This window comes from Somniosus microcephalus, chromosome 17 (assembly GCF_052327205.1).
Source record: "Somniosus microcephalus isolate GS21.2 chromosome 17, FLI_Smic_1.0, whole genome shotgun sequence".
NCBI classification, from domain to species: domain Eukaryota; kingdom Metazoa; phylum Chordata; class Chondrichthyes; order Squaliformes; family Somniosidae; genus Somniosus; species Somniosus microcephalus.
In genome coordinates this window covers 35,841,572-35,869,538 of record NC_141003.1, presented here as the reverse complement: position 1 = coordinate 35,869,538, position 27,967 = coordinate 35,841,572, and the positions used below count along the sequence as shown (strand labels likewise).

The following is a 27,967-nucleotide window of genomic DNA, read 5'->3' as shown; positions in this document are numbered from 1 at the left end:
CATACCCATTTATTTCTATTTGTGCTGTCAAGTCATCTATCTTGTTACGAATGCTGCGTGCATTCAGATAAAGAGCTTAAAAAAAATGTATATATCATTTTTACCTACTCTGAAACTATTTGCTGGTGCACGCTTTTGTTTGTAAGCTCTGTCTCCTCCTGTCACACTCTGGTTATCATTACCCCTATTGCTACCCTGCACTATTGCCTTCTCCTTTCTCTTTGACTTTCTAAGTTCCCCTTCACCTGAACCCTCCCCCCACTATTTAGTATATAACTAATTATGTTTTCACAGCTATAAAAATATCAAAATTTGTGAAAGTAGTAGCAATAGATTTGTAATAAAGTGCCTTACCTTATTGTGACAATTTTTAAACACTTCGTTTGCATCATTAATTATGGCACATTTTCTCTGTGCCCATGGAGAACAAAATGGGTTTTTCTCACAAGGGAATGTTTGATTCACGGCATTAGAGCAGGACTGTGTAGACTGCCAACTGTTTCCAAACTCAATGGGGCTGCTCACCACAGAGTTAAACTTTGTTGTTAGGTCATCTTCAGTGTCATCATTGAAATTTCCACAGAGACCACATATTTTATTCTGTTGTAAAAGTTACAAATAATCAAAAAATTGTTAAGGATACTAATCTGGCATTTCAAAATCAATCTTCAAAATAAACTAATTAGACTGATATTTATGATTTGCAGAACATATGTCCAACAAGTCTACAACTGAACACCAATTATCTGCGAAATAATTTAATAACTATTAATGTTGCATTTTCATTGGTCTGTTGAGTTAGTTCATCTCAGCTGAGGTGGCAACAAGTGACCTCAGCACTGCAGGACTATGCAAAGGGACAGGGAAGAAAATCAACTCAGATTCTCATTATTGACCATTAACTAATGACCACCGTTAGAATTGGCATATGTGAAAGAGGTGTCAGGACAGGATTGGACTGGGCTACAAACCTGCTGACCTTCCTATTTAGGGTCACATTTGAAGAATGGCCTATTGGCCAAAGCATTGGACGGCCACCAGTACCTGTGCAACCACACTCCAGCGTCCATCAACATCTTTGGGAAAGGGGGAAAATTGGTAAAAAAAAAATTGATCTCTCTGAGCTAGGTTATTCCTGGATGGTATTCTTGCCTCTTAGATGGTAATATACTGCCTGCCTACCCATTAGCATCTCCCTAATCTAGAAGAATCTGATACCATGCAGGGCAGGCTCATTTACTTGTGAGACAGTGCTACAAACTTGTAAGTTTCACAAAATTCAGGCAGTTCCCCGCCCCCCCCGAAGATTATTTAATTAAAAGAGACCCTGGTTGGACTGATTTTAAAAATCCAGGGGCACACAAAATGGCTGCGGTCAACCTCGTGACCAAAAGCCTGTAAGTTCCAATTGTGGACTCTGTGACAAGCTAACAGCTTGGGTATTTTTGATGTCTGCAAGATCACGAAACCAGACAGAACTTTTACATTTATGTATTGGGAGCAAACTCAGTTACATTCAGGCCCCTGTTTACAGGCCATCAAGCTTGTTTACTCAAAAATCCAAACGATCAGCGGAGCCATCCAGGTTAGGCTGGCCCCATCAAGGAATCTATTGAACAAAGGAGAGCAGTTATGGGACCGTTAGAAGCTATTACCAGCCATCTAAGTTGATGGGCCAAGATCGACACCTTTTGTTCAATTCCAACCCGCTCAAATCAGACAAAGGATGAGCTGATTTAGCGCGTGAGATAAGGGCTACCGAGAGGAGTATAACTATAGCCCCTCAGGAAGCCATGCTCTCTCTCTCTCCTCGCCTCCTGCCTACCACCACCCCAGGAAGAGGACCTACGAAGAAGAGCCTGTCCCGAGAAGTGAAATACCCTGCCAGAGACTATTTTATTACTGGGGCATTTTCACCTGGACGGTACCCTGTGCAGCATTGAAACCACGTGGCATCGAAAGGCAGCAGGGCAAAGCAGCAAGATTCTCATCTGTTTAAACGACTCGGACTGGTGAGCATGGAATTCTGACCCCTCATAAGATAGCCTAGCGAGGTTTAGAGGGTGGGAGTTAAGGGGATTGCTAAAATTGTCATTTTAGTCATTTTCCCTCGATGTGCCATTTATTTCCCATCCCTGTTAAATGTAAGTGTACTGCATCCATATTATCCTTTGTATAGAATCGTTCTCTGGTAATAAAATCTTGGTTTATCTTTGCACCAAACCACTGGTCTGTTCGTTTTCGATATCACTACCTGCAAATAAGTCCGGTGGTCAGAACTCAAAAGGGGGCGAGCGATTCGAGCCGCTCAAAGGGGGTAGTCAGAGGCATAACTGACGAACCCAAGACACCCACACAGTAAAACCCCTTGAATGGTATTTTGCTTCTTCAGTGCTTTACCTGGCAATTCACCTCTCAAATTTAATCAAGTCATACTGTTATTCCCCTTCCCCGAACTGGGAGGGCTACATTATACATTGGAGTATAAGAGCAAGGAAGTCTGGCTGCAAATATATAGGTATGGTGAGACCACACCTGAAGTACTGTGTACAGTTTTGGTCTTATCTAAGGAAGGATAAACTTGCCTTACAGGGGGTGCAACAAATATTCACTATATTGATTCTTAGGATGAGAGGGCTGTCCTATGAGGAGAGATTGTGTAGAATGGGTTTATATTCTCTGGAGTTTAGAAAAATGAGAGGTGATCTTATTGAAACATATAAAATTCTCAAAGGGCTTGACAGGGTAGATGCCGAGAGGTTGCTTTGCCTGGCTGGAGAGTCTAGAACTAGGGGGGTCATAGTCTCAGGATAAGGGGTCGGCCATTTTGGACTGGGATGAGGAGAAATTTCTTCACTCAGAGGGTTGTGAATCATTGGAATTCTCTACCCCAAAGGAGTGTGGATGTTGAATCATTAAGTATATTCAAAACTGATATCGATAGATGTTTGGGCACGAATGGAATCAAGGGATATGGGGATAGGGCTGGAGGTGGACTTGAGGTAGAAGATGAACCATAATCTTATTGAATGGCAGAGCAGGCTCGAGGGTCTATTCCTGTTCCTATTTCTTATGCTCTTATACATAGTATGTATGATTGCTTGGATAGAGAGGGACATATTAGGGACACCGAACATGGCTTCATAAAAAGGATTTCTTGCCTTACAAATCTAATTGTATTTTTTGAGGAGGTTATGAAGATGGTGGATGATGGAAACCCAGTAGACATTGTCTACTTAGACTTCCAAAAGACTTTTAATAAGCTACCGCACAAGAGGCTTCTCTACAAGATTAAAGCCTTTGGTATTAGTGGTAATATATTGAGCTGGATTGAGAAATGGCTGGCAGGACGTAGGCAAAAAGTAATTAACGATGGATTTGGATCTGTTTGGAGATCAGTCACCAGTGGTGTCCTGCAGGGATCGGTGTTGGGAACCGTTGCTACTTAGTATTTTTATTAATGACCTGGCTGTAGGTGTTGGGGGCACGATCTGCAAATTTGCAGATGATTCGAAGGTCTGTGCGAGTGTTAGGACTGTAGACAACGCTCAACTGCTTCAGATGGATCTTAATGTGTTGGGAGATTGGGCTCATGACTGGCAAATTATGTTTAATTTGGGTAAGTGCAGTGTTACGCATGTGGGCAGGGCAAATGCTCAACATTCATACACCCTTCAGAGAAAAGCATTAAAGAAGGTGGAGAAAGAAAGTGATCTTTGCATTCTCGTACTTGAGCAATGCCATGAAGCGATAGCTAGAGCAAATAGGGTGTTGGAGTGCATTCATTGGACAATTGATTATAAGACGAGACATACTATTTTGTCCTTGTACAAGACCCTGGTCAGGCCTCACTTGGAATACTGTGAGCAGTTTTGGTCTCCTCCCATGCTGGGTGATATTGAGGCTTTGGAAAGGGTGCAGAGAAAGGCCACTAGACTAATTCCCAGTATAAAGCATCTTAGTTAACAAGATAGGCTAAAAGAGTTGGGAGAGTTTAGAGAAGCATAGACTTAGGGGTGATCTGATTGAGGTTTATATGATAATGAAGGAAGGAGATTGTGTTCCAGTTGAGTTTGTTCCAATTAAATAGGTTAGGGAGGACCAGGGGTCACAATTTTAAGTGTGTAAGGTCAGATCTAGGTTAGATGTCAGGAGGTGGTTCTTTTCCCAGAGAATAGTGGACCTCTGGAACAGGCTGCCATTCATGCGGTAGACGCGAATTTGACAAATTCCTTCAAGTGAGAACTGGTCCTGGTTTTGGTCGGGGTGGACATCACCTCTTACAAAAGGTAGGTACTTTAAGGAATTCAGGACCAGAGTGATCTCCTGGGCTAGTTTTAATCGCCTAGATGGGTCGGAGAGAAATTTCCCAGATTTTCCCCCCCACAAATTGGCCTGGGTTTTTCGCCTCTCCCAGGAGATCACATGGATTTGGGTGGGATAGAGAGAGTATTTCTCGTGATACACAAGGTATCACAAATGTGTAGGACAGGCTGTATGGACCAGAGGGTCTTTATCTGTCCGTCATTGTTTGTATGTTCGTATAATAGAAAAGACTTTTGATCCTAATACACTCCAGTGTCTTTTAGGACTGACAAAGTCTCTAGGCGTGGGTACTGGCCACCTCACTAACTTCCTTCTGAATGTAAGAAGTCACACAACACCAGGTAATAGTCCAACAGCTTTATTTGAAATCACAAGCTTTCGGAGCGCTGCTCCTTCATCAGGTGAAGTGAAGAGTTGCATCTAAGCACAGCATATATAGTCAGAGAGTACTGCCAGATGATTACAGGTAATCTTTCTAACTGCCCTTTATCACACCTCAGCAGAGAGATAATCACAGCAATCACAGGTGTGAATGGAGTCCAAACAGGTCAGTCAGGAAAACATTACATCAAAGAACAATGAGGTGGGGTCACAAGGGGTCAAATGTTGCAGATGCTGGGGTCTGTATGAAAAACAAAAAACCATTTTTTTGCTGGAAATCACAGCAGGTCCGGCCGCATCTGTGTAGAGAGAACAAGCCAACGACGACTCGAGTCTGGATGTCTCTACGTCAGGTGGGGTTACATGTAGCGTGACATGAACCCAAGATCCCGGTTGAGGCCGTCCTCATGAGTGCGGAACTTGGCTATCAGTTTCTGCTCGATGATTTTGCGTTGTCGTGTGTCTCGAAGGCCGCCTTGGAGAATGCTTACCCAAAGATCGGAGGCTCAATGTCCTTGACTGCTGAAGTGTTCCCCGACTGGAAGGGAACACTCCTGCCTGGCGATTGTTGTGCGGTGTCCGTTCATCCGTTGTCGCAGTGTCTGCATGGTTTCGCTGATGTACCATGCTCCGGGGCATCCTTTCCTGCAACGTATGAGGTAGACAACGTTGGCCGAGTCACATGAGTATGTACCATGTACCTGGTGGGTGGTGTCCTCACGTGTGATGATGGTATCTGTGTTGATGATCTGGCATGTCTTGCAGAGGTTGCCGTGGCAGGGTTGTGTGGTGTCGTGGTCGCTGTTCTCCTGAAAGCTGGGTAATTTGCTGCGAACGATGGTCTGTTTGAGGTTAGGCGGCTGTTGAAGGCGAGTAGTGGAGGCGTGGGGATGGCCTTAGCGAGGTGTTCGTCGTCATCGATGACATGTTGAAGGCTGCGAAGAACATGGCGTAGCTTCTCCGCTCCGGGGAGGTACTGGACGACAAAGGGTACTCTGTTGGTTGTGTCCCGTGTTTGTCTTCTGAGGAGGTCTATGCGATTTTTCACTGTGGCCTGTCGGAACTGTCGATCGACGAGTCAAGCGTCATATCCCGTTCTTACGAGGGCGTCTTTCAGCGTCTGTAGGTGTCCATCGTGTTCCTCCTCATCTGAGCAGATCCTGTGTATTCGCAGGGCTTGTCCATAGGGGATGGCTCCTTTAACGTGGTTAGGGTGGAAGCTGGAGGAGTGGAGCATCGTGAGGTTGTCCGTGGGCTTGCGGTGGAGTGAAGTGCTGAGGTGTCCGTCTTTGATGGAGATTCGTGTGTCCAAGAATGAAACCGATTCTGAGGAGTAGTCCATGGTGCGTTTGATGGTGGGATGGAACTTGTTGATGTTATCGTGTAGTCTTTTCAGTGGTTCTTCGCCGTGGGTCCATAGGAAGAAAATGTCATCGATGTTTTCTTCCTATGGACCCACGGCGAAGAATCACTGAGAAGACTACACGATAACATCAACAAGTTCCATCCCACCATCAAACTCACCATGGACTACTCCTCAGAATCGGTTCATTCTTGAACACACGAATCTCCATCAAAGACGGACACCTCAGCACTTCACTCTACCGCAAGCCCACAGAAAACCTCACGATGCTCCACTTCTCCAGCTTCCACCCTAACCACGTTAAAGAAGCCATCACCTATGGACAAGCCCTGCGAATACACAGGATCTGCTCAGATGAGGAGGAACACGATGGACACCTACAGACGCTGAAAGACGCCCTCGTAAGAACGGGATATGACGCTTGACTCGTCGATCGACAGTTCCGACAGGCCACAGTGAAAAATCGCATAGACCTCCTCAGAAGACAAACACGGGACACAACCAACAGAGTACCCTTTGTCGTCCAGTACCTCCCCGGAGCGGAGAAGCTACGCCATGTTCTTCGCAGCCTTCAACATGTCATCGATGACGACGAACACCTCGCTAAGGCCATCCCCACGCCTCCACTACTCGCCTTCAAACAGCCGCCTAACCTCAAACAGACCATTGTTCGCAGCAAATTACCCAGCTTTCAGGAGAACAGCTACCACACCACACAACCCTGCCACGGCAACCTCTGCAAGACATGCCAGATCATCAACACAGATACCATCATCACACGCAAGGACACCACCCACCAGGTACATGGTACATACACATGTGACTCGGCCAACGTTGTCTACCTCATACGTTGCAGGAAAGGATGCCCCGGAGCATGGTACATCAGCGAAACCATGCAGACACTGCGACAACGGATGAACGGACACCGCACAACAATCGCCAGGCAGGAGTGTTCCCTCCCAGTCGGGGAACACTTCAGCAGTCAAGGACATTGAGCCTCCGATCTTTGGGTAAGCATTCTCCAAGGCGGCCTTCGAGACACTTGACAATGCAAAATTGTCGAGCAGAAACTGATAGCCAAGTTCCACACTCATGAGGACGGCCTCAACCGGGATCTTCAGTTCACGTCACGCTACATGTAACCCCACCTGATGTAGAGTCATCCAGACTCGAGTCGTCGTTGGCTTGTTCTCTCTACACAGATGCGGCCGGACCTGCTGTGATTTCCAGCAAAAAAAGTTTTTTGTTTGTTTTTTGTTTTTTTATACAGACCCCAGCATCTGCAACATTTGACCCCACCTCATTGTTCTTTGATGTAATGTTTTCCTGACTGACCTGTTTGGACACCATTCACACCTGTGATTGCTGTGATTATCTCTCTGCCGAGGTGTGATAAAGGACAGTTAGAAAGATTACCTGTAATCATCTGGCAGTACTCTCTGACTATATATGCTGTGCTTATATGCAACTCTTCACTTCACCTGATGAAGGAGCAGCGCTCCGAAAGCTCGTGATTTCAAATAAAGCTGTTGGACTATAACCTGGTGTTGTGTGACTTCTTACATTTGTCCACCCCAGTCCAACACCGGCATCTCCACATCATTCCTTCTGAATGTTACAGGATTGCGTATATTGATCATGTGACACCAAGCGCTGGCACATTATCCAGTCACAGAGATTGCTGTAACTCTCTGGCTAAATCAAGTGAAATTTCTCCAGATATATGATCTTCCTTATGTTTATTCACATGATAGCTGTGGAAATTTAAGTGATCTTGGGAATTCCCTAGAGGGAGCTAAATTGAGAGATGAAGGGGAAAATTAAGATTTACCAACTCCTTTTGATAGTTGGGCCAATCCCCTGGAGTTATATTAACACTCTTCACTTGATTGCGTTTATACACTCCCTCTTTTCTCTATCCTATTTGACCCATTATCGGTGCATATTTGATACTGTGCCACACTATGATAGCTTTCTTCTCTGTTGATGTCATTATGATGTGCTTTGGGCCCAGATACCGATCTATTTCATTTCCTTTTCAGTTTTGAAAAAGGGTTAGACCCGAAACGTCGACTCTAATTTCTCTCCACGGATGTTGCCTGGCCTGTTGAGTTTTTCCAGCATTTTCTGTTGTTATTACCGATCTTTTATATTGGTTTTACACAGAGACGTGTCTAATCAAGAACAATTATTTTTCTCTATTTGTATCACTCAGCTAACTACCTGCCTGGAAGATTTTCAGATTATAATCTTTTGTATCATTACAACTTCCACGTGACTATTTGCTTTCAGAAAAAGTGAAGAATCAAAAATCATATGTAAGAGAGAATATTTTAACCTAAAGCCGCACTTACCCTCCATTGTTCATCCAGTGTGACTGAAAGTCTTGTGTGTTTGTCCCAAATCACAGTGAGCCCATTGGAAAATGTAAGGATTAAATAGAGCCCAACAGTGTGAAACGAATAGGAAATATCTGTGCAATTTGTTACAGGATTTGTATCAGAAACTTCTACTTTCCCATCTTCCAAAGTTAGTTCTTTATCCTATAAGACACAAGTGGGTTTGAAAACAGAATGCTTTATAATGCATACGATCGTTAATAGTCCCAACTGAAATTGGTATTTTGAAAACTTCTAATAAAATGGCTACTAAACTAACATAGCTACCTAATAATTGTAAATTAGCATATATACCTGAAATATAATTTTGATATTTCTTGAACATGTCACGCCATCTTCACAGCAAGCAACATTTTCTGTTAGTATTTGGAATGTACCTGTTTTTCCTTCACAATGGTCCTAAAATGAAGATAACTTTAAATAAATATGTGAAACAAAATATAGTCTGTACACTTGTATATGGCTCAAACAGTTCAATAATTAATACCAGTGAGTAGTATATCAGTATAATCAGAAAAATACTCAGTACAATTTCAACTGTAAACCATTGATATGTTTTATTACATAGGGGATGAAACTGAACCTCATTGCGCCAGTTTTCAAGGCAGAAAATGGGTGCAGAGATCCAATATGGGGACCAAATTCCCGTGCCTGAACATCATATTGTTTTGGGCACTGTAGGGGCGTCCCTGGCGGCTGCATAAAATAGACGTTAGGTTCCTTGAATATGCTGCTAAGGTACCAAAAAGATACGTTTAAAAAATATTTACCTGAATGTGGATCCGGGTAAAGCAGGAGTGCTCCTCCCGGCTTCACCTTAAAAATGCTGGCTGCTGCCAGCCAACGCATGCCCCCTCCCGAACTCACCTGAGGCCCTCAGCCAGTGTCCCAGCCAGCCAAATACACTGCCCCACTCCCCCGCGACCAACGAGTTGCCTCTGGGGCTATGACTGTCACTTATGCCTCATCACATCCCCATTACTCTGCCTTCCCTACCCTACTCCTGCACTTCCTTACTCACACCAACTTACCTTGCACCTCCACCCATCCCTCACTATCTACATTATCACTTCCCCATCTCACTAGCCACTCCTTACACTCACCCTCATCCTAGTGGAAGCATACCAACTAACAACACACTTGGGTGTTTTAGCCAATGTTCATGTGAAGTTTCCGTTAATGTGCTGTCAAACTTTGAAACCTTTATTTTCAACACTTTGTGTTCTTGGACAGATTTGTGTGCACCTTTTAGAAGTAGCTTAATGAGTTGCAGTGAATGGGGAGACATAAGGGTACCCCCCCACCACCAGCCCCCACCGCAATGGCGAGGAGTGTGAAAGGAATGGCTTGGGCTTTGTAGGGATGCTTTATGGTGTTGGTGTGGGGTGGTGCCAACCTGGCACATCATGTGGCAGCCAGAGTGTGCAGCGTCAAGTGAAGTAAATGTGGCCAACCCTGGCGTCCTGGGCAGCATTGTGGTCGGGTGCTGATGCCCTGTGTCCGTTGATTGCAGAGAAGCTTAAAATAATGCTTAAATGCCTGTTAACAAACCAGCTAATGATCTAAGTTGCCTCCCCCGCCGTTTGGTGTCGGGTCTGTTCAGCGCTGACAGACCCGACACTTGGGAGGCTAGCATGGAGGCGGGTTGACAGCGGGATCTCAACCCGCTGTCAATCATTTCAAATTTCACAGCTGACCCGCCTCCGATCCCGTCTTCTCAGTGCCGGCAAAATTCCGGCCAGAATGTCACTGATAATGTGAGGTAATTGCCCAAGGAACCAGAAGGGGTGATGAGAAAAAATCGTTTTATGCAGCGAGTTGTGATGATCTGGAATGCACTGCCTGAAAGGCTGATGGAAACAGATTCAATAGTAACTTTCAAAAGGGAATTGGATTAATATTTGAAGAGGAAACATTTGTAGGGCTATGGCGAAAGAGTGGGGGAGTGGGACTAATTGGATAGCTCTTCCAAATGAATAGCCTCCTTCTGTACCATATGATTCTATGATGGATGAGAGATGTACACGACTTGAACTCAATCATTAGTTTGTTGCTCATGAATTCTGAAACATTTCAAACACGTACAAAAGTTAAATTTCATCCATCGAAGTGTGTAACCTTCAATTTAATTTTAATCATTAAAGCCTGTATACCAAGAACGGTGTGGATACACCAAGTGCTGTATAGGTCTTTATTGATGATCTAGTCATATCAAGGTCTCTATTTTTGTCTCTGCACCATATTATTATTCAGGTTTTGGGAAAGAATAATAAATAATGTTTCTGAATCTTCAGAAACTTGTAATATCTGTTTAGGACCTTAACTTATCCTCAAACAGAATAAATGCAAAGTTATGACTCATTTCCTATTTAGAGTAAATCAAATATTTAGTCATTTTAACTTACCTGAACAAATATATATTCACAGTTACCCTCATAGGTGTATCTCTTCTCATCAAAAGTTGTGTAATGACCTTCACCGTAAACCTTACAGGTCTTTGAACATAAACTCTTCGTGCAACTCCATGATCCACCCCGGCATGTGCTACAATATATGGAACGGTGAAGTTGTGTTCTATATTAGACAGCTTTTAATATATGAAATTTATCAATTTTGATATTTGTTGAATCTCACCACTTGTTGCAATCCTTTGTGATTACTTCTCCTTCAGTATAACTATCTCCTCCAAATAAACAAGGGCATTTTTCCAGCAAAACACAGTTTCCGCTGTTATCTTCAGCTTTGCCTTTAGGACAGACACAGCCAGGTACACATGGTTCCGGCTGTTATAAAAGAGAAAAGCTTCAGTGAATTGTCCAAAATATTTATCTATTGTTGTCTAACAACATGAAATAATATAAACTTCTGGTTACCAGTATTGCCATTCTCAGGCTATACATATTATTGGATTAGTAAAGAATTTAGACAGTAATTACTCAGTATGGATTTCTCTCTCTCACACACACACTTTATTGCTTTATGAACATAAGAACATAAGAAATAGGAGCAGGAGAAAGCCATACGGCTCCTCAAGTCTGCTCTGCCATTCAATAAGATTATGGCTAATCTTCTACCTCCAATTCACTTTCCCGCCCTATCCCCATATCCCTTGATTCCTTTGGTGCCCAAAAAACTATCAATCTCAGTCTTGAATATACTCAACGACTGAGCACCCACAGCCCTCTGGGGTAAAGAATTCAGAACAACCCTCTGAGTGAAGAAATGTCTCCTCATCTCAGTCCTAAATGGCCGACCCCTTATCCTGAGAGTCTGACCCCTAGTTCTAGACTCTCCAGCCAGGGGAAACAGACTCACAGCATCTACCCTGTCATGTCCTCTAAGAATTTTATACAATTCAATGAGATCACCTCTCATTCTTCTGAATTCAGAGACTATAGGCCCATTCTACACAATCTCTCCTCATAGGACAATCCTCTCATCCCAGGAATCAATCTAGGTGAACATTTGTTGCACCCCCTCTAAGACAAGTATATCCTTCCTTAGATAAGGATCCCAAAACCATACACAGTACTTCAGGTGTGGTCTCACCAAAACCCGATATAACTGCAGCAAGACATCCTTATTCTTGTACTCCAACCCCCTTGCACTACAGGCTAACCTATCATTTGCCTTCCTAATTGCTTGCTGTACCTGCATGTTAACTTTCTGTGATTCGTGTACAAGCACACCCAAATCCTTCTGAATCCCAACATTTACTAGTTTCTCACCTTTAAAAAATTCCTGCTTTTTTATTCTTTCCACCAAAGTGCATAATTTCACATTTCTCCACATTATACTCCATCTGCCAACTTCTTGCCCAATCATTTAACCGGTTTATATCCCATTGCAGCCTTTTTGCGTCCCTCTCACAGCTTACTTTACCAACTAGCTTTGTATCATCACCAAACTTCAATATATTACTCATGGTCCCCTCATCTAAGTCATTGATATAGATTGTAAATAGCTGAGGCCCAAACACTGATCCTTGCGGCACTCCACTGGTTATAGCCTACCAACCTGAAAATGACCCATTTATTCCTACTCTGTTTTCTGTCCGTCAACGAATCCTCAATCCAAGCTAATATATTATCCCCAATCCCATGGGCCCTAACCTTGTGTAACAAACTCTTCTGTGGCACCTTATCGAATGCCTTCTGAAAATCTAAATATACTACATCCACTGGTTTCCCGTTATCTACCCTGTCAGTTACACCCTCAAAAACTCCAATAGATTTGTCAAAGACGATTTCCATTTCCTAAAACCATGGTGACTCTGCCTAATGATATTATGATTTTCTCAGTGTCCTGTTACCACCATACATAATAATATGTTCGAGCATTTTCCCTACTGCTGATGGCAGGCTAACTGGCCTTTAGTTCCTTGTTTTCTCGCTTCCTCCTTTTTTCAACAATGGGGTTACATTTGCTTTCTTCCAATCCACAGAGACTGTTCTATAATCTAGGGACTCCTGGAAGATCAAAACCAATGTTCAAAGCTTCTTCAATTCTGTCTCCCATAAACCAAAAAGGGCAAAAACACTTGTTCCATGAGTGAAGTCAAAGAAAAAATATTTAGCAAAACTCCGCAATGTAGTGAGAGAATTTTTTATATCAAAATATATCCCCTATTGTTTAGAATGGCTTGTTTAATTATATTCTGTGTTTAACTTAAAACAGTCTATTTTGTGTGATTGCTCAATCTTCTGTGTTGCATGCAAGTTTGTAGAATTCCCACAATCTTGTAATGTTGGATATCACTTACACATGGTAAATTCAAGCTACTGCATTTCTTTCCACAGTGATTCTGATTTAAGTTCCCAGCTAGGAAACAATTAAAATGTTCCTTTTCCCCAAGACACCCTAATGGACAAAAAATGCATAAAGTTATTTCATACAGATTCCAATTCATGCTTCAGGTACTGACAGCTTTAGAAGCTACTAATAATTTACCTGGGGTTTGCGTAGTGGTAGTAACGGTAGTAGTCTCGCACAAAAGTGCTCCATTTATACAAAAGCTGAAGAGAGAAAAGAAAAGCTAAGGCTCTATTTTCATGTTTCATGATTCAACTTTGGTAGACTGTAATAAGTATGCTTACCAATTCCCAGCGCTCTCTCCAGGTTTAATATATGTGTCCCTGTAGTAACACGAGCAGTCTCCTTTATCAACACAGACTCCATTTTCATTCATGTACTTTCCCTCAGGACAGCCACAGCCATAAACTGGAACATCCTTAACTCCACAGGTGTAATCAGTTTTTGACAGTAATCTGCAGTTCCGGTTACAGGCTGTCATGTTATTGTCAAAAACCTGGTTCTTCTCACAGGTTGTATCTAGAAACAAAAACCACTGGCATCAGAATACAGTTGAATACTGATGAAAGCAAAAGACAAGGGCAAAGCATTCACAACTATCTTCAGCCAGAAGTGCGAGTGGATGATTCATCTTGGCCTCCTCCTGAGGTCCCCACCATCACAGTTGCCAGTCTTCAGCCAATTTGATTCACTCCATGTGATATCAAGAAACGGCAGAGCCCACTGGATACAGCAAAGGCTATGGGACTCAACAACATCCCGGCTGTAGTGCTGAAGACTTGTGCACCAGAACTAGCTGTGCCTCTAGCCAAGCTGTTCCAGTGCAACACTGGAATCTACCCAACAAACTGGAAACTTGCTCAGGTATTTCCTGTCCACAAAAAGCAGGAAAAATCCAATGCAGCCAATTACTGCCTCCCATCCACCTGCTCTCAATCATCAGAAAAATGATGGAAGGTTTTGTCAACAGTGCTATCAAGTGGCACTTACTCACCAATAACCTGCTCACAGATACTCAGTTTGGGTTTCGCTAAGACCACTCGGCTCCAAACCTCATTGCAGCCTTGGTCCAAACATGGACAAAAGAGCTGAATTCCAGAGGTGAGGTGAGAGTGACTGCCCTTGACATCAAGGCAGCATTAACTGAGTGTGGCACCAAGGAGCCCTAGTAAAATTGAAGTCAATGGAAATCAGGGAGAAAACTCTCCACTGGTTGGAGTCATACCTAGCACAAAGGAAGATGGTTGTGGTTGTTGAAGGCCAATCATCTCAGCACCAGGACATCACTGCAGGAGTTCCTCAGGGCAGTGCCGTAGGCCCAGCCATCTTCAGCTGCTTCATCAATGGCCGTCCCTCTCTCATAAGGTCAGACATGGGGATGCTCGCTGATGAATGCATACTGTTCAGTTCCATCCCCAATTCCTCACAGAATGTAGCAGTCCATGCACACATGCAACTAGACCTGGACACCATCTAGGTTTGGGCTGATAAGTGGCAAGTAACATTTGCACCACACAAGTGATAGGCAATGACCATCTCCAACAAGAGAGAGTCTAACTACCTCGCCATGACATTCAATGGCATTACTATCATCGAATCCCCCACCATCAACATCCTGGGGGTCACCATTGACCAGAAACTTAACTGGACTAGCTGCATAAATACTAATAAGAACAGGTCAGAGGCTGGATATTCTGCAGCGAGTGTCTCATCTCCTGACTCCCCAACATCTACAAGGTACAAGTCAGGAGTATGATGGCATACTCTCCACTTGCTGGATGAATGCAGCTCCAGCAACACTCAAGAAGCTTGACACCATCCAGGACAAAGCAGCCCGTTTGATCAGCACCCCAACCACCACCTTAAACATTCACTCCCGCCACCACTGGCGCAACAGTGTTTACCATCTACAAGATGCACTGCAGTAACTCACCAAGGCTTCGTCAGTAGCACCTCCCAAACCTACGACCTCTGCCACCTTGAAGGATAAGGGCAGCAGAGACGCATGCGAACACCACCACCTTTAAGTTTTCTTCCAAGTCACATTCCATCCTGACTTGGAAATATATCGTCATTCCTTCATTGTTGCTGGGTCAAAATCCTGGAACTCCCTACCTAATAGCACTGTGGGAATACCTTCACCACACGGACTGCAGCAGTTCAAGAAGGCGGCTCACCACCACCTTCTCAAAGGCAATTAGGGATGGGTAATAAATGCTTTCCTTGTCAGCGATGCCCACATCCCATGAATAAGTAAATGAAAAAGCATAAATAAGCAGTCAAATATTTCACTACTAAATGAAAATGTCTATGCATTATGACTGAAAGAGAACGGCACTTTCGATTGGCAGTTTAAATGCAGGTTACATTTGGTAATGTCTGCATTATCCAGGCTCCATTTTAGATAAGGATTCCCATCTAGCCAAATTAAATTTTTTGCCCTAAACCCTATTTTCTGTTATTTATAAGAGCTTCTCATATTTGCTGTTTATATCAATTCAGTCAATTGGTTAGTTTTCTTCTTAATTGTTGGGAGGTTGGAGATCGGGAGGGGTCGGAGATCGGGGGAGGGTGTTGGAAGGTCGGAATTGGGGTGGGGGGGAAAATTGGAGATTGGGCGGGGTGGGAGATTGGGGGGTGGGGTTGGAAGGCCGGGATTGGAGATCGGGGATGGGTCGGAAGGCCGGGATCGGTGGGCTGGGGGTGGGGGTTCGGGGGCCGGGGATCGCAAGGCTTGGGGGGGTGGGGGATCGGAGGCCTTGTGGGTGTTGGGGGGGGGGGGTGCAGTCGGAGGCCTTGTGGGGGAGATCGGAGGCTTCGGGGGCTGGGGTGGGGGAGTTCGGGGGGAGATCGGAAGGGTCTGATCGCGGGTTTGGGTGAGGCAAGGACACTGGTTCCAGCAGGTATGGGGAAATGCACTTACCTCCTGGATCCAGCAGTCCTTGCCTCCCTTTAGCTGCCAGGTTCCCCGAGGCCTGGGAAACTCGTCTACCCAGAGTTAATTTTAAAATGGAGATTCAAAATAAGTCACACAGCCTCATTAAAGTATTTGAAGAGCCAACCTGCATCCTGTCCTGCCTCCATTAAAATCGGAAGTGGGCAAGTTGCAGGCGGGTTGGGGTCGGAATTCAGATTTCTGCCACTTTAACCTTCCACCCGACCCAAACCCACCTGTTTTTGGGGTTATAATTCCTCCCATTGAGTTGAAATTGGTTGCGATATACCAATGGCAGTGGTCTCTACATTTTTTCCTCTGCTTTGCACCCAGGAACTAAGGCCGCTATTTTCCGAGTGGAGGTGGGTTGGAAGCGGCTTTGATGTTCGGTGGGTTCCGGTCCCACTGCCGGTTTCAGCCGCCCTGAAATTACGATTTTTGCTTAAGTGGGCTGATTAAGTCCGTCGTGCGCGCCACCCGGCCCAATCAGTGGGTTCAGGTCTGCTGCTCGCCTCTGCGGACGTCTTTCAGCCAGCTACTTTTAAGGGGCTCATGCAGCCTTGTTTTTGATCAATCCTATTCTGCTGCTTCTCGATGTGACACATCTCAAAATGACTGCTTCAAGACCAAAGGCATCTCCCAGATTTGATGATGACTCCCTCCATGCTCTTGTGGAGGGAGTGACAGGGCGTCAAGAGGTTCTGTTCCCCTCAAACGGACGGAGGAAGCCTCCTCAGCAAACCAAAGCAGCCTGGCTGCAAATTGCTGAGGGGGTGAGTGCCAGGACTTTGTGTTAACGCACCTGGGTTCAGTGCAGGAAAAGGTTCAATGACCTGCTACGCACAGCAAAAGTGAGTATAACATCACGCTTACCTTCAATCTGCTCCCCATCTCCTCTCATCACCAGCACTCTGCATTGTCAACCTTCTCCTGCACATCCCACTTTACCCATACATCCCTTGCACCCTTAACCATCCCTCTCTCTCTACGTACAGAATCACATAACTATTCGACTATGCAGCTCTCGCACTCCCCAACACTGTTATGCAATGACAACAACTAACAACGCACAGGGAGGGCCCTTGGTATTGGCACTTCACTCCATCTTTGTCTCCCTCTAAGCATCTATGCTATGGATTCTCTACACACACTCCAACATTCTCACTCAAACTCCACTTGTGTCCCTCATTGCAGGAAAAGAGAGCCCACAATAAGAGGGAGAGGGTCAGGACAGGAGGAGGGCCACCTTTGATTGCCCACTTGACCACCGCTGAGGAGGTTGCTCTCAACATCATCGGAGGTGCTGAGGATCTGGAAGTGGGGGACTTTCAGACGGGCACAGTAGAGCAAGCTGGTGACAGAATAGATTTGCAGCCCTTTCATTTAGATTGCATGAGTGACTGATATGGCATCTGATGTTCATACAGATTGAGTTCTGATCATCTGCATAATTCGATGTGCCTGCTACATTAATATCTCAAGGCTAACTCGTGCCTTTACTCCCCCACAGGACCATCGAGAGCCCTCATCCCCACTGTCCAGGAGGAAGAGCCGGATGGCTCCTCAGAGGAAGCTACAACCTCTGAGGGCGCAGCGTCAGCAGAATTGAGCGCACCCAGCACCAGCGCAGATACGCACACCTCGGTGGGTCATTCGCGAGATAGATTGGTGTGGTCACCTGGTGTATCACAGCTCACAAGTGAGTATCAGCAAATGGTGGAGACAGGGACAGCAGTGGGGAGTCCTCGTTGGAGGCCACAGGTCACTCCTAGCTCTGCTCAGCTGCATGTGGACCCTGTGCCTCTGGGGCCATCCAGAAAGAGAGCGGTGCTGGAACTTCAGCAACACGTGCAGGAGTTTCTGACAGGTTTTGCATCCACGGTAACTGCGAGTGTGCAGAGAATGGAGGAGTCCATCTCAAACATAAGCGATGCCATGGTGGAGGCAATGGCGCATGAACGTGCCACCATGGAGAGGGTGGCAACCTCCTTGGAGGACTTAACTCGCCAGACTCAACAGAGCATGGTGACCCTTCTAAATAGATGGTCTGCTATGGAGGATAGATGGGCAGCTATTGAGGAGAGACACCAGAGGTACATGGACGTCCCCATTATAAGGAGTGTCAGTACAGAGACGGGTCCTCATGGCTCCACTGATGTGCAGCAAGGTGCTCTCCAGCTACTTGCTAGCAGTGAAGTGCGGCCGACCCATGAGAGGGATGTTGGTGGTCGACAACAAGGAAGTGTGGACTCCTCTCCAAGCGCTCACACTCCCATGCCACCGCGGAGCCCTCGGTCAGAGCCCCAGATTCCTCACCCAACTGAGATGGCCGTCACAGCCCCTGCACAGCCGCAGGAGGAGCAGACTGTTGCCAAGCCCTCCCAGGCTCCAAAACCCAGAGGACGCCCGGCAAAAGTGTCGAAGCAGGAGCAGCATGAAAGTGAGCAAGGTGCCTCCACATCTGCTGAAGCCACAGGGGAAGCACGCATAAGAGAAAGTTAACGCACAAGTAGGCACAAGGGTAGTCACTTGGATGTTTTGATGTAATACAAATTGTAATAAAGAAATGCGATGGCAAACATTCAAAGAGTTGGCCTATGTGTGCCCAGAACTGGAAGTGTCACAGTGAAGTGTCAGGGCGCCTTTCATCTGTAATGATGGTGGTGAGAGTGATAGGAACCCACAGTTTATTGTACAGAGGGTATATGGTGTGTTAAGAAGGTGGCAGCCACATGTGTTTGCTTTGTAAACTTAAGCAAATCTGGCATGGATTAGGGCATCCCTTGCATCACAGCCAGCAATGTGCTCACGTGCTGGTGGAACTGGCACATCCGCCTCCGCAAGATGTTCCTCCTCCTCTGAAGAGGAGGCTGTGCGCTGCGTCACTTGTTCCTCAGGCAACGCTAAGCCATGCTGCTGTGCGATGTTGTGCAGTGCACAGCAGACCACAATGATTCTGGAGACCCTGGCTGGTGAGTACTGTAGGGCTCCACCTGGTCTGTCGAGGCATCTGAATCTCATTTTGAGCAAGCCGATGGCTTGCTCGATGATGGCTCTGGTGGAAATGTGGCTCGCATTGTAGCGCTCCTCAGCTTCGTTTGATGGCCTCCTCAACGGCGTCATTAGCCACGTCTTCAGGGGATAGCCCTCATCTCCAAGTAGACATCCGGAAAGTTGGGTTGGCGGATTGAAGAGCTGAGGCTCAGTAGACTGCCGCAGGATGAACAAGTCATGGCAACTGCCAGGGAACTTGGCGCAAACATGCATAATGTTCTTCCTGTGGTTACACACCAGCTGGACGTTAAGGGAGTGGAAGCCCTTGCGGTTGACAAATACAGCTGGGTTGTGAAGGGGTGCCCTAATAGCCACATGTGTGCAGTCTACGACGCCCTGCACCCTTTGCAAGCCTGCCATATTTGCAAAGCCAACCACACGCACAGTTACACTTGCTTCATCCGTGGAGAAATGGATGTAATTGGGTGCCTTTGCAAGGAGGGCATACGTAGCCTGTGTGATGCAAGTGTGTGCGGCCGACTGGGAGATGCCGCTGATGTCTGCTGATGATCCCTGGAAGGACCCTGAAGCAAAAAATTGAGGGCGGTGGTGACTTTGACAGCCACTGGTAAGGAGTGTCCACCCACTCCTCTGGGCTCCAGATGTTGGTGCAGCATTGTGCAGATGTCAGCGACTCCCTCTCACGAAAGTCTCAACCTCCTTTGGCACTGCTGCTCAGTCATGTTGAGGAAGCTCATCCTTGGCCTGTAAACCCTGTGTTGGGGTATTTCCTGTGGCGAGGTGCAGCCCTGCACTGACGCCCACTGTCCTGTGCAGCATCAGGTGGGTGAGGAGGAGATTGGCACTCCTGTTGTTGCTGCTGCTGTTGTGCCTGGCTCTGCTGCTGCCGCGGCTGCTCTTCCTCCAGTTCTGAGGACCAGGATGAGAGGGTATAAATGGTTCCCATTCCGCTGGTATATATCTCAGTTGAGGAATAGATGTTATAAGCGCTCAGGCAATGTGGGGAGAGGGTTTTCCAAGGGGGTCACAGTGCATATGGATCTCAGGTTAACCACTTACGAGCTCAATAGACCTGCAAAAAGTGTTCCAACACCTCAAAAAACAAAGTTCTGTCATCTGAAAGTCAACCATGTTACAGGTCCGCTTTTATGCTGCAGGTGCAGCTGTCAAGAATTCACGTTGTTGCTAAACCTGGCACAATCAGCTGGCTTGTTTTGCGGATGGCATGGAACACGCTAAAAATGTCGTAAAATGGGACGAGCCTACTAAAATGGGATTATGTAGGCAGTTAACAAGCTGTTAACTGCCTAAAGTGCCTCTCCTGCTGTTTGGTGGTGGGTTTGATCGGGACTCCCAGGCCCAACACTTTGCAAAGTTGCATGGAGGCGAGTTGACGGCGGGTTGGGCACCCACCGTCAATCAAAATGAATTTAACCTCTGACCCGCCTCCAAACCCACCCTCTGAGCGCCGGCAAAATCGCGGCCTAAGTGTCTCCAAGCACAATGAAGGAGACAAATGGTGCCTTTATTTTCTAAGCTCAAGATAGACAATCTTAAATGGTCTTCCACCTCCCTCCATCTTCATAATGTTAAAATGATGACTTGTTGCACAGTCTCTTTCTTGAAAGACTTAAAATGTGCAGAAGTCTGTCTTCCCCTCCTCTTACAATCTACAGGCATCTAAAACCCATCACCTAATCTTTATTATTTGATTTACCATTCCTTTTAGTCTGCTCTTTCCAACCTTGACGATGTCCTACACGAAGCCTCAATTTGAAGTCCCCCCCAGCCTGGTGGAAACTGGATGGTGGGGCAGTTAAAATAATGGCACCAACTTACCCCCTGGGATCCCAATGTTTTCAGCAGTTGCGCAGGACGCCCACCAGAAGGCATCAGGGTCCTGGTTTAAATATGCAGATCGGGTCCCAATGATATTATTGGGACTAAACTGCAATTTTAGCCTGAGGCCTGAGCGGGGAGCACTGGTGGTTTCGACAGGCCAAAACTGCCAGGAGCTGCATCGAGGGCTAGAAGAGGCCCAGCAAGGTTTACATTTTTTTAAACTTTCCTTATGGGCCTGGAGGAGCAGGATTATTCCTCCAGGCCCCACAAGGAAACATTGGGTCTCCTTTGCCTCGGGCTAACCTCTCATTCACTTAAAATCGAGGCCTGTTGGTCTTAGCCCATAATCTAGGTTTCTTCAAAAAGAGCAAAATCCTGACAAACATCTTATTCTGAGCACAATGGTGGACTCAAATGATCAGCCAAGATCTTACAAATAGAGCTTGATAGGTTTTGTACCTGTGCAAATGAAGTTCAATATTGAATAAAAGCAAGGTACTGTAGGTCAGAAATACAAACAGGAGGTACACACATTCCATGGATGAGATAGAAATTACCACAGGGATCTGAAATCATCCTCAAGAGGTTAGTTGACTCAATGCTCACTGTGGTAAACCACTGTTGTTAGTATTGTTGTTCACCACTGTTGTTAGTACTGTTGTTCACTGTTAGTACTGTTGTTCACTCTTGCATATTGTTGTACTTGTCTGTGCATGCCTCAGCTGACTCCGCCCCTGGCTCCACCCTCATGGCTGGGTATAAAGGTCGCTGCTCGGCAGCCTCCGGCCCTTTTGGATACCAGGCAACCACAAGAGGCATGCTCTGTTCTTTGGTAATAAAAGCCTGTTTATTACTTTCTCAATCTCCAGTCTTTTGTAGCAATTGATAGTGCATCAATTTTATTACCAAAGTTAAATGTTGGCTGCGGATGCTGATCAACCGATGGCACAAAACGCTGAGCAGCAGGTGCTGCTGCGAGCCCTCAGACCAACATGCCTGGACCTAGACCCCCAAGAAGCGGGTTCGTCGCCTAAATTCGCACAATGGCTGCGTTGCTTTGAGGCGTATCTGGAAGCCTCGACCGTGACTCTTGATGAAAATAAACTGGAAATCCTGGCCTCGAAGGTGAGCCACCAAGTCTATACTTTAATCCAAGATGCGACGACCTACGCGGCGGCTATCGACCTACTGAAAGGGCAGTATGCACGCCCGGTTAACACGGTCTATGCCAGGCACCTTTTAAGATCTCGCAGACAGCAGCCCGGGGAATCAGTGGAGGCCTTCCTACGGGCACTGCGGGTACTCGGACGCGGCTGCGACTGCAGGGAAGTATCGGCCGCGGCACATGCGGAGGGACTGATACGAGACGCTTTCGTTGCGGGTCTAAGGTCCGACTACTCCCGGCAGAGGCTGCTGGAGAAGGGTGAAATAGACCTGACAAAGGCAGTGTCCCTCGTGCTCTCGCTCGACGCGGCCCACAGAAATATGGACGCTTTCTCCCCTAATCGCCCCACGCCGTGGACGCCGCAATCTTGGGCCATGGGACCGCCACCTCCGACTGCTGCAGCGATGTCCAAGGCACAAAAATGCTATTTTTGTGGCCAAGCTACACACCCTAGAGCACGCTGCCCCGCGAAGAATGCTACCTGCTCCAGCTGCGGGAAGAAAGGTCACTACGTTAGCGCCTGCAAAGGGAAGACCGCTAACGCCAGCAGCGCCGCGTGCGAACCGTGGGCGCAGCCATCTTGCCTGCCATCTTGGGCTCCCCCAGCCACGTGGGGATCGGGACCGTGGGCGCCGCCATTTTGTCCGCCATCTTGGACGCCTCCGACTTCGGTTACGGGGGACCCGGACTCCACCACCGCCTCATCGGATGACCGCATCGACGCGCTTGAACATACGCTGGCTTCCGTGACGCTGGATCAATCTCTCCCGCATCAACTGTCCAGGTCCATGATGGACATTACGGTAAACGGCCGCGCCACTACCTGCCTTTTTGACAGCGGGAGCACGGAGAGTTTTATACACCCCGACACGGTGCGCAGTTACTCTCTCCCGGTCCTGCCGACGCGTCATCGCATCTCTATGGCTTCCAAAGCCCAGTCAGCGGAAGTCGGTGGCTACTGTATGGTGACTCTTTCAGTGCGAGGTACTGAATACAAAAATTTTAAACTTCTGGTCCTGCCCGATCTCTGCGCTGCCGTCCTACTGGGGTTGGATTTTCAGTGCCACCTTAAGAGTGTCACTTTAGCGTACGGTGGACCCCTCCCCCCTCTCACGGTCTGCAGCCAGCAGTTTTTAAATCGCCCGCCGCGCGCCATTTGCAGCCTCTCCACCCTTAAAGTCTCCCCCCCCTCCTTGTTCGCTAACCTCACCCGCGACTGTAAGCCCATCGCTACCAAAAGTAGGCGTTACAGTGCCGGGGATAGGGGTTTCATTAAATCCGAGGTAGCGAGACTCCTGAAGGGAGGGATTATCGAGAGCAGCAATAGCCCATGGCGAGCACAAGTGGTGGTGGTGAAGACTGGTGGAAAACAGCGCCTAGTTATTGACTACAGCCAGACGATCAATCGCTACACCCAGTTGGATGCATACCCACTCCCCCGCATATCTGACATGGTCAATCAGATAGCACAATACAAGGTGTTCTCGACGATTGATCTGAAGTCGGCATATCACCAGCTCCCCATCAGGGCTGAGGACCGCCAGTACACAGCTTTTGAAGCTGACGGTCGGCTCTATCACTTTCTCAGAGTTCCCTTCGGCGTCACCAACGGAGTTTCTGTCTTCCAACGGGAGATGGACCGGATGGTTGACCAGAACGCGCTCCAGGCCACTTTCCCATATCTAGACAACGTCACCATCTGCGGCCACGACCAGCAGGACCACGACGTTAATCTAGGGAAATTCCTCCGGACGGCCCAGCGGCTGAATCTCACATACAACAAAGACAAATGTATGTTTCGTACTAAGCGCCTTGCTATTCTTGGCTGCGTAGTGGAGAACGGAGTCATCGGCCCAGACCCCGATAGAATGCGCCCTCTTATGGAGCTCCCCCTCCCCCACTGCCAGAAAGCACTGAAGAGATGCCTGGGGTTTTTCTCCTACTATGCTCAGTGGGTGCCCAACTATGCGGATAAAGCCCGACCCCTCATCAAGTCCGCCTCCTTCCCCCTGACAGCAGAGGCCTGTGCAGCCTTCACTCTCATAAAAAGCGATATTGCAAAGGCCACAATGCACGCTGTGGATGAGTCCCTCCCTTTTCAAGTGGAGAGCGACGCATCCGACTTTGCCCTAGCTGCAACCCTTAACCAGGCGGGGAGACCCGTGGCCTTTTTCTCAAGGACCCTCCAGGGCCCCGAGATTCGACACTCCTCTGTCGAAAAGGAGGCCCAGGCCATTGTGGAAGCCGTGCGACATTGGTGGCATTACCTGGCCGGAAAACGATTTACCCTGCTCACTGACCAGCGTTCAGTAGCTTTTATGTTTCATAATAAGCAGCGGGGCAAAATCAAGAATGACAAGATATTAAGGTGGAGAATCAAACTCTCCACCTACAATTACGATATCTTGTACCGGCCCGGGAAACTCAATGAGCCCCCAGATGCCCTATCACGTGGTACGTGCGCCAACGCGCAGGTTGATAGATTACAGACCCTCCACAATGACCTCTGCCACCCGGGGGTCACCAGGTTCTTCCATTTTATCAAATCCCGTAACCTGCCCTACTCCATCGAGGAGGTCAGGACCATGACCAGGAACTGCCAGATCTGTGCCGAGTGCAAGCCGCATTTTTATAGGCCAGACAGAGCGAGCCTGATCAAAGCCACGCGCCCCTTCGAGCGGCTGAGCATCGATTTTAAAGGGCCCCTCCCCTCCTCTGACCGCAATGTGTACTTCCTCAATATAATTGATGAGTACTCCCGTTTCCCGTTTGCCATCCCTTGCTCGGACATGACCAGTGCCACGGTCATTAAATGTCTGAATGACCTCTTCGCATTGTTCGGTTTCCCTAGCTATATCCATAGCGACAGGGGCTCATCTTTTATGAGCGCCGAACTTCGGCAGTACCTGCTCGCGAGAGGCATTGCTACAAGCAGGACCACCAGCTACAACCCCCGGGGTAACGGCCAGGTGGAAAGGGAGAATGCGACAGTCTGGAAGGCAGTCCTTTTAAACTTAAAATCTAAGGGCCTTCCGACCTCCCGCTGGCAGGAGGTCCTCCCTGCGGCGCTCCATTCCATTCAGTCGCTGCTCTGTACACCCACCAATGCCACTCCTCACGAGAGAATGTTCTCCTTCCCCAGGAAGTCCACGTCGGGGATTTCGCTACCAACATGGCTGACTTCTCCAGGTCCCGTCCTACTGCGGAAGCACGTGAGGACCCATAAGGCGGACCCCCTGGTCGAGAGGGTGAGCCTCCTCCACGCCAACCCGCAGTATGCTTACGTGGTGTACCCGGACGGGTGGGAGGACACAGTCTCCATTCGAGACCTCGCACCTGCGGGTGCTCCTGAAACACCCTCTTCGCCACCCACCGCTACTCCTGCCTACCCCCAGGACACAGTCCCCGCACGAGACCTCACACCTTCGGGTGCCTCTGAGAGACCACCATCGCTACCTCCCATTACCCATGCTCTGACCCCTGTAGACGGCATGCAGCAGCCCCAGGGTCCGCCACCTGCTGCACCTCCTCTGAACGAGACACCGGGTTCAACGTTGGATGCTGCACCATCACCGCCGCTGCTGCGACGCTCAGGACGGCTTACAAGGCCTCCTGATAGACTTCAGTACACAAATTTTTAGTGCACTTCACCCCGCCGGACTCAATTCTAAACAAGGGGTGAATGTGGTAAACCACTGTTGTTAGTATTGTTGTTCACCACTGTTGTTAGTACTGTTGTTCACTGTTAGTACTGTTGTTCACTCTTGCATATTGTTGTACTTGTCTGTGCATGCCTCAGCTGACTCCGCCCCTGGCTCCACCCTCATGGCTGGGTATAAAGGTCGCTGCTCGGCAGCCTCCGGCCCTTTTGGATACCAGGCAACCACAAGAGGCATGCTCTGTTCTTTGGTAATAAAAGCCTGTTTATTACTTTCTCAATCTCCAGTCTTTTGTAGCAATTGATAGTGCATCACTCACCGTGTCCAATCAGTGTGAAGCAGCAATAAACAAAACAGATAAGATGCTGGGTTGATTTCAAATCTTCAGGAGTTGTGCTGATACACTTCCATTCATTTGTAAATTTTATAAACTGTTTTCAAGCAACTGATTCTGTCTGCAGAAAATAGTGTGAAATTCAATGAAAGGTAAAGATCTCAACTTACTGCAAACTCTTCCAGTCCATTTCCTCAGTATGACACCTCTTGCAGCACATGCATGAACGTATGCCCCCAATGCAGCACAGATACAGTGATCAATATTCTGACAGTTGCATACGGAATCCTTACACATCTTTAAAACAAGCACAATTAAAACAAGCATTTTCTTCATTAATCTTTGCTAAATTCATGTATATTTTGCAAACTGAAATCTAGAGATAACAATGGCAGAACATAAAAACAGAAAATGCTTGAAATACTCAGCAGGTCCGGCAGCATCTGTGGAGAGAGAAACAGAGTCAACGTTTCAGGTCGATGACCCTTCGTCAGAACTGGAAAAAGCTGGAGATGGAACAGGTTTTTAAGCAAGTGCAGGGGCAGGGAAAGGGGAGAGGGGAGGAAAGAACAAAAGGGAAGGACTGTGATAAGGGCCATGTCAACCACAGTAGAGGAGAATCCTCGGTTGAGGAAAAAGGAAGACATGTTGGAAGCACTGGTATGGAAGGTGGCATTGTCAGAGCAGATGCAGCGGAGACGGAGAAACTGGAAGAATGGAATAGAGTCCTTACAGGAAGCTGGGTGGGAGGAAGTGTAGTCTAGGTAGCTGTGGGAGTCAGTGGGCTTGCAGTGAATGTTTGTCAATAGCCTATCCCCAGAAATGGAGACAGAGAAGTCGAGGAAGGGAAATGAAGAGTCAGAGATGGACCATGTGAAGGTGAGGGAAGGGTGGAAATTGGGAGCAAAGTGAATGAAATTTTCTAGTTCAAGCGGGGGCAGGAAACAGCACCGATACAGTCATTAATGTACCGGAAAAAGAGGTGAGGGATGGGACCTGAGTAGGACTGGAACAAAGAATGTTGCACATATCCCATGAAAAGGCAGGTGTAGCTGGGACCCATGTGGGTTCCCAGAGCAACACCTATAATTTGGAGGAAGTGAGTGGAGTCAAAGGAGAAGTTGTTCAATGTGAGAATAATTGGACACCAACACCCCTCCGGAACCTTCTTCCCCTTCACTTTCCTCTGACCCCATCCCTTACTCCAATCTCACTCTCTGCCGCATTTTCACTATCCCTTCTGACCTTCCCCTCTCTGACCCTGAACGATCAGTCCTTAGCAAGGGCCTGAGGTTCATCCCCTTACGCCCCCATCTCAATGAATTTCGAGCTCGGCATGATGCTAAGCTCTTTTTCCGCCACCTTCGTCTCCGTGCCCACTTCTTTGGCCAGGAGTCTTCCCCCGCACAGCTGACCCTTTCTCCCATTTTCAGAATTCTCGTTCCACCTGGACCCCTCCCTCTGGCCTCTTAACCTCTCTAGATCTTTTTATTGCAAAAGTGTGACATCGGCCATCTCAATTTCTGTGCTCCCCTCACTCACTCCAACCTACCTCCCTCTGAACTTACAGCACTCCATTCTCTCAGATCTAACCCCAACATTGTCATTAAACCTGCTGACAAGGGTGGTGCTGTTGTTGTGTGGTGAACCGACCTCTACCTAGCGGAGGCTGAACGCCAACTCTCCGACACCTCCACCTACCTCCCCCTAGACCATGACCCCACTATTCTTCTTCT

At 47.3% G+C, this 27,967-nt stretch overlaps 1 protein-coding gene across 4 annotated transcripts in view; it reads right to left on the bottom strand.

Moving 5' to 3' along the window:
* LOC147105635 (mucin-2-like) overlaps positions 1-27,967 on the bottom strand; it is a 210,490-nt gene that overhangs the window by 82,402 nt on the left and 100,121 nt on the right. For all 4 annotated transcript variants that reach the window (XM_086010175.1, XM_086010178.1, XM_086010177.1 and 1 more), the window contains 9 exons: positions 26,402-26,528; positions 13,566-13,800; positions 13,420-13,484; positions 13,232-13,329; positions 11,104-11,252; positions 10,875-11,013; positions 8,764-8,868; positions 8,425-8,613; positions 355-600 (listed from right to left, as the gene is read on the bottom strand). In XM_086010175.1, the coding sequence (XP_085866301.1) occupies positions 355-600; positions 8,425-8,613; positions 8,764-8,868; positions 10,875-11,013; positions 11,104-11,252; positions 13,232-13,329; positions 13,420-13,484; positions 13,566-13,800; positions 26,402-26,528 (1,353 nt within the window). The remainder of the gene's footprint in view (positions 1-354; positions 601-8,424; positions 8,614-8,763; positions 8,869-10,874; positions 11,014-11,103; positions 11,253-13,231; positions 13,330-13,419; positions 13,485-13,565; positions 13,801-26,401; positions 26,529-27,967) is intronic.